Source organism: Lepidochelys olivacea, assembly GCF_965140295.1.
Source record: "Lepidochelys olivacea isolate rLepOli2 genome assembly, chromosome: 2".
NCBI lineage: Eukaryota > Metazoa > Chordata > Testudines > Cheloniidae > Lepidochelys > Lepidochelys olivacea.
The window spans coordinates 265,957,238-265,970,455 of NC_140412.1; the positions used below are offsets into that span (position 1 = coordinate 265,957,238).

The 13,218-nt window shown below is 46.7% G+C and overlaps 1 protein-coding gene across 1 annotated transcript in view; it reads right to left on the reverse strand.

Moving 5' to 3' along the window:
- CCDC12 (coiled-coil domain containing 12) overlaps positions 1 to 13,218 on the reverse strand; it is a 75,725-nt gene that overhangs the window by 6,994 nt on the left and 55,513 nt on the right. Inside the window, exon 3 of the mRNA XM_084620752.1 lies at positions 4,278 to 4,357. Coding sequence (XP_084476878.1) covers positions 4,278 to 4,357 — 80 coding nt within the window. The remainder of the gene's footprint in view (positions 1 to 4,277; positions 4,358 to 13,218) is intronic.

A 13,218-nucleotide genomic window follows, 5' to 3' on the forward strand; every position in this document is an offset into this window, starting at 1 on the left:
TTCCTGACTTATCTCTGCCCCCCCCACCCCCGCAACCAAATCAATGATTTTAAACAAGCCTAAACCCCAAATTTCCATGCTTTAGCTACAGAGCAACTCCTCTCCCAAGACATACAGCACCACACGCTTTCAGAGGCAAGGCTCCTGAAGGCAGCGTTGGTCTATTACAAGCCGCTGGTGTTCTCTTTAAAGGAGGTCATAGCTCTGTCGAGAGGCTGGTAAAGACGACCGGTTCTCAGACATCCCTGGAAACAATTGAGGCAGCTATGCCCCCTTCCCACTCTGATGACTGTGGGAAAATGCCGTTATTGTTTCCCAGGAGGGCAAACTATGAGATTCTGCCCATAGCTGAGATCCACAGAGGCCCCAGTATTTCTAATTATAGCCACCACTCCCGCACTCAGCACTCTGGAAAGGATGAAGAGGAATACCCCGAACTCATTCCTGCCACTCCCATTGTTTGGCACATATTTTAAAGAGCTCTCTTCTGTGAGGGTTTACCACCACCATGCTGGCAGCAAGACAAATCGGGATTTTTGTTTTACATTAATTAAGGGTACATGGATTTTCAAGCTGGAGAACGGTGCCAGATTGAAATCCCTGAAGTTATGGCTAATAGTTTCAAACATAGTTGTTTAAAAAGTTAGGTACCTGAATAGAAGTGGCCTGATTCTCGGAGGGTGCTGGGCACTCACAGCTCTCACTGACTTCCAGGAGAGCCCTGCTCCTCTGAAAATCAAATGACTACTTTACAGGCCTGAATTTGGCTTTCCATAGCTAATTTTAGGCACCCACGTTGGGAACCTTTGGCCCAATGCTGTGGGCCCACAGAAAAGCTTCGGCAAGGGCAGTCACAATATAATCTCCTCCACACGGTCACACTGATGTGCCTCAACCCGGACCTCAAGGGAACCACCACTGGAGGGCGGCCTCCATGCTCCTTCGATCCTTGGCACATCTGCCGAGCCGCTCAACGGAGCCTGTTAGTGAGAGACAGACTCCGGTGTAACAGAATTGGTTCTGAACCTCACAGACTCATTTCACACAGGCCATCTCACACTGCCGATAAGCAGGAAAGCCCTTTCCATCACTTCTAACCCAAGCTGGAGTCAAACCCATGAGCCAGAGAAGAAAGGATTGATTGCCCTGTTGAGAAGCCTCTGGCCCATTCTTTGGAAACATAAGCATAAATGACGTGGCAGTTACATCTGCTGGGAGGTGAAGCCACGCTGTTGTTCCTGCCTATGCCGTCCCAACTCCTGCTCATTTCCCGCTAGTAATCGCCACAGTCTGTGGGAGAGGTTTATATGAAGTATAAAAACCCAGACATGGGAACTGAACCACTCTAGTCTAGTCTCTGTAGGGCCAATTCACTGTCACACTCAGATGGTGTCTAGGATGCAGGGACTATTTGCTCAATTCTCAGATACTGCTGGGAACGATGATTTCATTCACTCTCCGAGCCATTCGAGATTCCCCAACCGGGCACTGGGTACCACACAGCTGAGTTGGACCAAGTTTGACATTAAGACTGACCGACGTGGGAGGAGCAATAACAGTGTAAATACTGGAGAGAGACTCGGTTAGACTAATCTCTTCAGAGCGGGGAGTGCAGCTGGTACTAAATTCCCAGAGTGGTAGGCACATGCCCAGCGCCACCTGGTTTATCATAATAAATCAGACTGAAAAAAAAAAGTTAGGCAGGTTTCCAACACTTGGTTTGAATTAAAAAAGAAAGTACTGGTGATATGGAACCTTTCCCCTCAAGGTCACAGGGTCAAAGGTAGCGAAGGTCAGTGGCTTAACGGATGGACAGCTGCTTGGCAGCCAGCATCAAATGAGTATAGTGGATCTCCTCCCAGTGACGAGTGGAAAGGATCTAGATGAAAACTGTAACGGGGCCCTTGTTGGCAGGTAGAGCAGAGGCCAAGGATTGAAGCATTCCTGCTACAGCACTAGCAGAGGTGGTCTCTCCAGATAGGGCAAGGTGCAGGAAATTGGGCCTGCTGCTAACCCTGTCTTATAGGCAGAGGACTTCACTCTCCAGGGTGATCAATCCAGTATCTTTCACATCTTCTACGTTTTGTTTTTTAAATATCATAGAATATCAGGGTTGGAAGGGACCTCAGGAGGTCATCTAGTCCAACCACCTGCTCAAAGCAGGACCAACACCAACTAAATCATCCCAGCCAGAACTTTGTCAAGCCTGACCTTAAAAACTTCTAAGGAAGGAGATTCCACCACCTCCCTAGGTAATGCATTCCAGTGTTTCACCACCCTCCTAGTGAAAAAGGTTTTCCTAATATCCAACCTAAACCTCCCCCACTGCAACTTGAGACTATTACTCCTTGTTCTGTCATCTGCTACTACGGAGAACAGTCTAGATCCATCCTCTTTGGAACCCCCTTTCAGGTAGTTGAAAACAGCTATCAAATCCCCCCTCATTCTTCTCTCCCGCAGACTAAACAATCCCAATTCCCTCAGCCTCTCCTCATAAGTCATGCGTTCCAGTCCCCTAATCATTTCTGTTGCCCTCCGCTGGACGCTTTCCAATTTTTCCACATCCTTCTTGTAGCGTGGGGTCCAAAACTGGACACAGTACTCCAGATGAGGCCTCACCAATGTCGAACAGAGGGGAACAATCAAATCCCTCGATCTGCTGGCAATGCCCCTACTTATACACCCCAAAATGCCACTGGCCTTCTTGGCAACAAGGGCACATTGTTGACTCATATCCAGCTTCTTGTCCACTGTAACCCCTAGGTCCTATTCTGCAGAACTGTTGCCGAGCCATTCGGTCCCTAGTCTGTAGCGGTGCATGGGATTCTTCCATCCTAAGTGCAGGACTCTGCACTTGTCCTTGTTGAACCTCATCAGATTTCTTTTGGCCCAATCCTCCAATTTGTCTAAGTCCCTCTGTATCCTATCCCTACCCTCCAGCGTATCTAGCTTTCCTCCCAGTCTAGTGTCATCGGCAAACTTGCTGAAGGTGCAATCCACACCATCCTCCAGATCATTAATGAAGATATTGAACAAAACTAGCTCCAGGACCAACCCTTGGGGCACTCCGCTTGATACACGTGGCCAACTAGACATGGAGCCATTGATCACTACCCATTGAACCGGATGATCTAGCCAGCTTTCTATCCACCTTATAGTCCATTCATCCAGCCCATACTTCTTTAACTTGCTGGCAAGAATACTGTGGGAGACCGTGTCAAAAGCTTTGCTAAAGTCAAGGAACAACACGTCCACTGCTTTCCCCTCATCCACAGAGCCAGTTATCTCGTCATAGAAGGCAATTAGATTAGTCAGGCATGACTTGCCCTTGGTGAATCCATGCTGACTGTTCCTGATCACTTTCCTCTCCTCTAAGTGCTTCAGAATTGATTCCTTGAGGACCTGCTCCATGATTTTTCCAGGGACTGAGGTGAAGCTGACTGGTCTGTAGTTCCCAGGATCCTCCTCCTTTCCTTTTTTAAAAGATGGGCACGACATTAGCCTTTTTCCAGTCTTCTGGGACCTCCCCTAATCACCATGAGTTTTCAAAGATAATGGCCAATGGCTCTGCAATCACATCTGCCAACTCCTTTAGCACTCTCGGATGCAGCACATCCAGCCCCATGAACTTGTGCTCGTCCAGCTTTTCTAAATAGTCCCGAACCACTTCTTTCTCCACAAAGGGCTGGTCACCTCGCTCCCCATGCTGTGCTGCCCAGTGCAGTAGTCTGGGAGCTGACCTTGTTCGTGAAGACAGAGGCAAAAAAAGCACTGAGTACATTAGCTTTTTCCACATCCTCTGTCACTAGGTTGTCTCCTTCATTCAGTAAGGGGCCCACACTTTCCTTGAATTTCTTCTTGTTGCTAACATACCTGAAGAAACCCTTCTTGTTACTCTTAACATCTCTTGCTAGCTGCAACTCCAAATGTGATTTGACCTTCCTGATTTCACTCCTGCATGCCTGAGCAATATTTTTTACATTCCTCCCTGCTCATTTGTCCAGTCTTCCACTTCTTGTAAGCTTCTTTTTTGTGTTTAAGGTCAGCAAGGATTTCACTGTTAAGCCAAGCTGGTCGCCTGTCATATTTACTATTCTTTCTACACATTGGGATGGTTTGTCCCTGTAACCTCAATAAGGATTCTTTAAAATACAGCCAGCTCTCCTGCCCTCCTTTCCCCCTCACGTTATTCTCCCAGGGGATCCTGCCTGGGAGAATGGGGGAAGGCATCGTTACGACCTTCCCAAGCTCTCAAAAACTCCCTCTCCAGCACCTACCTGAGGCTGGCTTGGCCTGAGGCACCTTCCTTTTCTTGAGATCTTCATCCTCAGGAACGTAATTTCGCAGCTTGAGCTCCCTAGAAAGGAAGGGGAGAAAGCAGGAGAAGCATAAACACATGCACATCCCCCTCACCAGGCTGCCACCATCTTAACTGTCATGCATAAGAACAGAAATGCAGAAGCCAAAGTTCTCACTTTCTCCAATCATAGAATATTAGAGTTGGAAGAGACCTCAGAAGGTCATCTAGTCCAACCCCTGCTCAAAGCAGGGCCAACACCAACTAAATCATCCCAGCCAGGGCTTTGTCAAGCCAGACCTTAGTCAAGCCAGACCTTAAAAACCTCTAAGGATGGAGATTCCATCACCTCCCTAGGTAACCCATTCCAGTGCTTCATCACCCTCCTAGTGAAATACTGTTTCCTAATATCCAACCTAGACTGCCCCCACTGCAACTTGAGACCATTGCTTCTTGTTCCGTCATCTGCCACCATTGAGGACAGCCTAGCTCCATCCCTATAATCAATAAATAAGAAGAGAGACTTTGAACTAGATGGACACAATTAAGGCTGGTTGCCCCTTGAAGAGAGGCAAATTCGACAGACCAGCCACCTACTCAAGCATTTTCTCTGTGGCAAACAGTGCATCTATAGGGAAGTCCTGGCTGTGGAGGGGTCCATATTTCACTGCTTCGATACACATGGCATTACACTGAAACAAGCGGGTTTGATTCTCCCAGCAGGAAAGCCACAATGGGGTCCATTCACCTGTGGCATAATGCCATTGCTGACGTGACTGAAGCCAACAGAGCCACAGAACTGGTATCAGGTCAAGGTGCAAGAAAATAATGGCATATTTCAAGGTAAGAGATCATTTAAAGGTTAATTGGAATTGAACAGCCCTTGTTTGCCTCATATCCAGAGTGTTTAAACCCAGCTATTTATGGAAGGTGAGCGCAAAGGAACATGCAAAGAGAACGCAATGTGGATTTCTGTGCAGAGTTCTTCCACTCGGGCTGTGTGGGCAGGCAGAGGGAAACTATGCTCAGCATCGAGATGTGTGTTCGTTAACCCTTCCAATTCTTTCCAGGCCCAGATGTGAAGAGTTCCAGAGATGCTGCCGAACCCCTCTCCTATTGGGTCCATTTTTTGGTCCTTTTCATAATCTTTTTCCGGTTTAAGTCTATTTTTTTAGGTGTTTCAATACTAATGGAGGTCCTGACCCTGCACATATGTAACTTTATTCATGTGTGTAACCTCATTACTTCAGTGGGATTACTTGTACATCATCTCGCACAGTAGGGGTCCCTGGTGCCACAGTCAGACAAATAATAATAATAAGCAAGCATCTGCACATGCTTTTGCAAGATCAGGGCCTTGGAAGGCAAGACCATGTCTCATGTGCTTGTGAACAATGCTAAGCAACAGCTGGTGCTATAGAATAGTATTTTAGCCCATAAGGCAAATTAAGAAGATTAAAACAATCCAACACTTTAGATTGGTTTATCTGTTCAAGATGCTCTAAAGCTTTCGATTGGTTTAAATTGTTAATGCATCTTTAAGGCCCTCAGTTTAAACTGCAAAATGCATTAAAAATTGTGGGGGAGGGGAGATGGACAAGAGGCTTAGAGAAAAAGCCAAGGGGTGGGAGCCAATCACGCTGTTCTAAAAACCATTTCTTAAATGATGCACTGGAGAGTAATTCATACCCAGAAATTCATACCTACCCTGCGATACCTAAGGGGCTGCAGGCTCTTCTATTTGTAATGAACCTTGAAATTAACTCACTTTTTGGTTAGGCACTTGCATCAGTCAGAACAGCCCTGGAAGAGCATTTGACTGCTGCTGGGCAGCTTATTGGATGACAACACTTTTTCATCTAGATCCTGCGTAAGTACTGAATTGTTTTTTTCCCTTTAAAAAAAAAAAAATCAGTGATGGAGCAATTTGGGATTTTTCAACTTTTAATGGCCAGTTTTAACACAGAGGCCATTTCCCACTGGATGCTAGGGCCTCTGTCTTTAAAGGCAAGTTATATGTGAGGTATGCCATTGTCAAGGTTTCTTCCCCACTCTGAACTCTAGGGTACAGATGTGGGGACCTGCATGAAAACCTCTTAAGCTTATTTTTACCATCTTAGGTTAAAACTTCCCCAAGGTACAAACTATTTTACCTTTTGCCCTTGGACTTTCGCTGCCACCACCAAACATCTAACCAGTATATTACTAGGAAAGAGTCCATTTGGAAATGTCTTTCCCCCCAAAATCCTCCCAAACGTTACACCCCCTTTCCTGGGAAAGGTTTGATAAAAATCCTCACCAATTTGCATAGGTGACCACAGACCCAAACCCTTGGATCTTCAGAAAAATGAAAAAGTATTCAGTTTCTTAAAAGAAGAATTTTAATAGAAGAAAAAGAATCACCTCTGTAAAATCAGGATGGTAAACTCCTTACAGGGTAATTAGATTCAAAACAGAGAATCCCTCTAGACAAAACCTTAAGTTACAAAAAGACACAAAAACAGGAATATCCATTCCATTCAGCACAGCTTATTTTCTCAGCCATTTAAAGGAATCAGAATCTAACGCATACCTAGCTAGATTACTTACTAAGTTCTAAGACTCCATTCCTGTTCTGTCCCCAGCCAAAGCATCACACAGACAGAGAGAGAGGGGCTTTGTTTCTCCCTCCCCCCAGCTTTTGAAAGTATCTTGTCTCCTCATTGGTCATTTTGGTCAGGTGCCAGCGAGGTTATCCTAGCTTCTTAACCCTTTGCAGGTGAAAAGGTTTTTCCTCTGGCCAGGAGGGATTTTAAAAGGTGTTTACCCTTCCCTTTATATTTATGACAGCCACCATTGCCAGTTTTAATCTGAAATCATTCTGGTCACACAAAAAGGGGCAGCATTTCACTTGCTACTGTATGAATTCCTCCACCCAGCCAGCGGGCAACAGTGTTGGTCTGCCAGTTCTGATACTGGGAACCAATTTCCCGTGTTTTTAGTAGAACCGAAACAGATCCCACTAAATCAGCTGCACTGCACAGAGAAAGAGAAAGGGAGAGAATCTACCCCCTTCCCCCACAGCGACAGGAAAGACAGTCCAGAGTTTTGGGTGCTAGCCTGGGACCTAGGCGTCCTAGGTTAAATTCCCACCTCTGCCACAGACTTTGTGTGTGCCACTTGATCTTTCCATGCCTCAGTTCCCCAACTGTATGGAGATCACAGGACTTGCAAGGGGATTGGGGAGATAAATGAAAGTTTGCAGTGCCCAGATACTACGAGGAGGGGGCCACAGAAATATCTAAAATAAGCAGGAGAGGGAACCAAGCCCCAGAGCGATTCAGTGACTTAGCCAAGACGTTTGTGACCGAGCCTGGAACTGAGCCCAGATCTCAAGTTCCCCCCCGCCCCCAACATAACACCAAGAACCAGACCGACTTTCCCACAGTTGGGCAGACGCTGGTAGAACAAGGATGATGAAAAGAAACAGATTCCAACAGAGACTGGCATGGGCCTGAAATACAAAGGGAAGCCAAACATTTCTCCCTTTGAGTCAAATGCAGGTCAGAGTTTATGGGATTCACCTTTAGACGTGTCTGGATGCGGTTGGCGCTGGGAGAGCTGCTGGGGAGAAACTGTTCGCTAAGCTGGTTTTATGAAGGAAAGACTTTACTGAGGGGGGGATGGGAAGCGACTGATCAACCTTACGGGGCCAGGTGTGTTATGACGACAAGAACTACTCCCCCGGGCAGCATCTTGGGGACTCCCAAGGCCACAGTCCCAGGGCCTGGAGTGATTAGTGAGTTTACCGAGATTTCTAAGGTTAAAATGAAGGCAGCACTGGCTGATTGCTCTGGTCCAGGAGGGTCAGGATACTTAATACTTAATGAAGTCAGCAGGAGTGGCCAGGTACCCCACGCCCCACAAGAACCAGCCCTTTGTGCTGCAGAGTAGCAATCACTAACAGCAGTTATCATGGTTGACTGATCACCTCCCAGAGGGCTTTCCAATCTTTAATTCCCCCTCCCCCGCCCCCAAGGCCAGGGGAATTTTAGCCCCATTACAATACACTGCTATTTATCCAAATAGCACAGGCAAGATGGATTCCATTTGGATAATGGAGAAAGCAGCCCTTCATCCCAGTCCTCTCCCTCAGTCAGAAACAGCTGGACAGGGTACAGACTTAGCTGTTGTCATTATGCATGTACAGTAACCTCACGGCAGCAGACTCCCCGGCACCCAGGCTCCTGCGGCTGCTTGGCTCGGGGCACGCATGCCCCAGCATTGGCTCCTTCGGGCCGCCCAGGGAGCAGCACAGAGGCTGCGTCGAAGAGAGAGCTGAGCACCTCGGTTCTGCATAAGCTAGGACGAGAGCTACAACGCCGACCAGGTGAAGAGCAACTCCGTGGCGAAGGGGTGGGGAGGAGGGCAGAGAGCAATGAGTGGGGATGTGCATGCATAGGTGGCAGTGGGGTTTGCACGCCAGCAGCTGGGCAGGGGCTTTCACTAGGGGTTTGCACGCCAGCAGCTGGGCAGGGTAGCACATGGGCAGTTGTTTTTTGGGGGAGGGGAGTGCAGACAAGAAACAGATTCAGATAACACAGAAGTTCAGATAATCGGGTTTCAGATAAACAGGAGTATACTGTGTATAGGTGGGGGAAACCGAAACAGAGAGGTGAAATGTATTACCCAAGGTCACAAGGGTGGTGTCAGACATCGGAATAGGGATCGAGAGCACCTAGCTTCCCATCTTATTCTCAGCCCACTGAACCCCATCTCTCTCCATTGCAATGTATCTTTTTGTGCCTGCGTGGGAAGAGGAATTTAATCAATAGAGGTTAATTTACTATCATCGAGTCCTACCAGGAGAGCCAATTCCTTTCAGCAACTGCTAGCTGGCATGCTCCTTTCATTCCTTCTGGTCCCAAATGATTGATCAATTTTTTTTTTTCAGAACAAGGCCGCAGTGCTCTTCACACAAACATCTCAGGTTTATTTATGTTTTTATTAACAGTCCCCACTAAGCAGAATTTTGTTGCCAGCCTGGAGAAACCATCAGTAACTAATTCCTCCAGAAGGTAATTGGATGTCAGGCAGTGCTGTTAGACACTTGGCCGGGAGACCGGATCTAGTACGCTGAAGGGGTTTCTCTCACTAACCCAGTAGAGTCAGACTCTGCAGAATGGAAGCATTCATTTAAAAGTTTTTAGTCACTTTAGTTCATGTCAAGAAGGTTTTCCTGTTAACTGAGTGTAAGCCACTGCAGACTTAAGGAGTTCAGCCACTCCAAAACAATAGCTCAGAGCAAACAAGTCAATAGGATGGTACCATTAAGCCTAACTGTGACACTGGCAAGCCAGATTTCCAAATAACCATGCAGAATTTTGTGCCTGGTTGCGTATGCAGATGCCACAGCCGGGTGCTCAGACTGGGAAACTGCTTGGACAAGTGGCCAAACAAAGGGCAGAAAACAGCAGCGGTCCTAAAAGCACTCAACATAGTATTTGCCCCCTGCGCTTCACTTCCTAAGGCCCCCATTCTGCAAGCTTCTCTAGGCAAGTGAAAGGGTCAACCTACGCAAAGCAACTTGCAGAAGCTACATGAAGGCCACGTTCTATGATCCTTGTGCAAACCACCTATTCGCTGCTAGATTTCGAGAGGCCTCTGTGACCCTAATTTTGTAGGCCCCACCTCCCACTTAAAAGTGTTAAAACCCTCATTTGGCCCTCTCCAATGGAGGAGTTTGAGACCCCGAAGTAAGAGGGGGGATCCTGGAGAAAAACAGACCTTTTCCAGCCGTGTCCAGGAGAACTTCAGCCTGGCTTCTGGCTGCCCCATGCCTTGTGAACACAGAGTGAAGACCACAGTGATCAGCCTGTAGGGTTTTACTGCTGGTGAAGTTTACACAAACCATTTCTATTAATACCGATATCAACCCAGGGCCGCAGGGTTGTGTGTTAAGTGAACTGATCTGCAGACAAGGCAGAGCCAACTGGGCTCCTGGCAAGTAGCCCCTGCAGCCCTCAGTGTTGCAAGGCTTTGGCAGCCTTAAACCCACCCTCCATCTGGGGATACGCAGCACATGGACCAGGTAGGGAGGAGGCTCTAGCATAGTAAAGATAATAAGGTTTAAATCCGATTCCCCAACAGGCAGGAACGCAATTTAGTAATAAAACAGCTTTTTGCCCATTGACGCTAAGCTGGATTCAAATCCCATGTCAGACTGCAAACAAAAACACAGGGGTTTTATCACCGTCAGCCTCCGATGGAGATTTATCCATGAGACAAAACAGCAAGTGCAGAATTTGTTTGGTGCTGCTCAGGACTGAGATAGCAACAACGCCGTGGGTCAGGACTGAGGTGCACCAGCAGAGAGAGCCACGTAAGGGGCCTGGGATAAGGGCAGCAGTGATGCTGCAGGTGCAGAAAACTATTCAGTGCCTAGATGTACTACACCCAATTCCAGTCATGGCTTTTAGTTCCTCACTAAATTCACTCACAACTGTTTGAAACAAACAAAAAAGGATCCCTTTAATTGTTCAATGTAAGACAATGCCACGCACCTGCCTCCTGTAATTATCAGTGCCCACTGTTCCTGGCAGCTGCCTCCCAGAAGTGCTCATGGATTATGGACTTAATCCCCAAGCCTCCAGCGCTCATCAGGAAGAGACAGAGCTGGTTTATGTTAGTCTTTCCCACTCTCCGACTTCTTGCCCACCCTCACCTCGTGGCTCCTTGTTGATGATCTGTAATGTTTTACGGCAAAGAGGTAGCGTGATGCCAAATCAAACCTAGGTTTCAGAGTAGCAGCCGTGTTAGTCTGTATCCGCAAAAAGAATAGGAGTACTTGTGGCACCTTAGAGACCAACACATTTATTGGAGCATAAACTTTCGTGGGCTAAAACCCACTTTATCGGAGCATCCCACGAAAGCTTATGCTCAAATAAATTTGTTAGTCTCTAAGGTGCCACAAATCAAACCTAAAAAGAAAAGGAGTACTTGTGGCACCTTAGAGACTAACCAATTTATTAGAGCATAAGCTTTCGTGAGCTACAGCTCACTTCATCAGATGCATATCGTGGAAACTGCAGCAGACTTTATATATACAGAGAGAATATGAACCAATACCTCCTCCCACCCCACTGTCCTGCTGGTAATAGCTTATCTAAAGTGATCATCAGGTGGGCCATTTCCAGCACAAATCCAGGTTTTCTCACCCTCCACCCCCCCACACAAATTCACTCTCCTGCTGGTGATAGCCCATCCAAAGTGACAACTCTTTACACAATGTGCATGACAATCAAGTTGGGCTATTTCCTGCACAAATCCAGGTTTTCTCACATCCCCCCCACCCCCATACACACACAAACTCACTCTCCTGCTGGTAATAGCTCATCCAAACTGACCACTCTTCAAGTTTAAATCCAAGTTAAACCAGAACATCTGGGGGGGGGGGGGGGGGGAAGGAAAAAACAAGAGGAAACAGGCTACCCTGCATAATGACTTAGCCACTCCAAGTCTCTATTTAAGCCTAAATTAATAGTATCCAATTTGCAAATGAATTCCAATTCAGCAGTTTCTCGCTGGAGTCTGGATTTGAAGTTTTTTTTGTTTTAAGATAGCGACCTTCATGTCTGTGATTGCGTGACCAGAGAGATTGAAGTGTTCTCCGACTGGTTTATGAATGTTATAATTCTTGACATCTGATTTGTGTCCATTTATTCTTTTACGTAGAGACTGTCCAGTTTGACCAATGTACATGGCAGAGGGGCATTGCTGGCACATGATGGCATATATCACATTGGTGGATGTGCAGGTGAACGAGCCTCTGATAGTGTGGCTGATGTTATTAGGCCCTGTGATGGTGTCCCCTGAATAGATATGTGGGCACAATTGGCAACGGGCTTTGTTGCAAGGATAAGTTCCTGGGTTAGTGGTTCTGTTGTGTGGTATGTGGTTGTTGGTGAGTATTTGCTTCAGGTTGCGGGGCTGTCTGTAAGCAAGGACTGGCCTGTCTCCCAAGATTTGTGAGAGTGTTGGGTCATCCTTTAGGATAGGTTGTAGATCCTTAATAATGCGTTGGAGGGGTTTTAGTTGGGGGCTGAAGGTGACATTCTCTCTGTATATATAAAGTCTGCTGCAGTTTCCACGATATGCATCTGATGAAGTGAGCTGTAGCTCACGAAAGCTTATGCTCTAATAAATTGGTTAGTCTCTAAGGTGCCACAAGTACTCCTTTTCTTTTTGCGAATACAGACTAACACGGCTGTTACTCTGAAACAAATCAAACCTAGTAATTTATTGTAGGAAATTAATAGACTAGGAGAGGTGGGATTTAATGGGCTACCTTGAAAAGCAAAGGCTTACAGAGGCTGGAGAGAGCAAAGTCAAGGTAACTGATTTCTCTAGCACTCTTTCATCCCCAAAAACAGATCACAAAGCACTTCACAGACTACGAGTTTGATCCAAATCTGGCTGAAGTCAACAGAAAGACGCCCACTGACGTCAGTGGGATTTGGATCACGCCCTATATTTAGGAGGCACTCCAATGAACTGCAGCCTCTTCTGGGGTAAAAGGCAACACCGGTTTAAGAGCACCCAGCAATGCTACATGGCCATTTAGATGCTAGAAAAAAGTTATCATTCATTCTGCCAGTCACTAAAAAAAGAAAACCCTGTTAATGCAATGTTAAGGCTGCAGTGTTAAGGAATCAAAGTCAGACAATAAGGATGTTTAGACTGAATGAATCTCCTTATCTTTACCCCTTCCCCCATAGGCCCATGCACTGGGATACATTTAATAAATGTGATCACGTATTTCTCAGATACAACATAAGACACCTTAGTACCAGAGTGGAGGCGTATCAGCAAGACTGGCCCAGGGCCTCCATCACTCACACCAAACAAGGTGCAGCTGGGTAAGGCAAGCTCTTACTGAATTT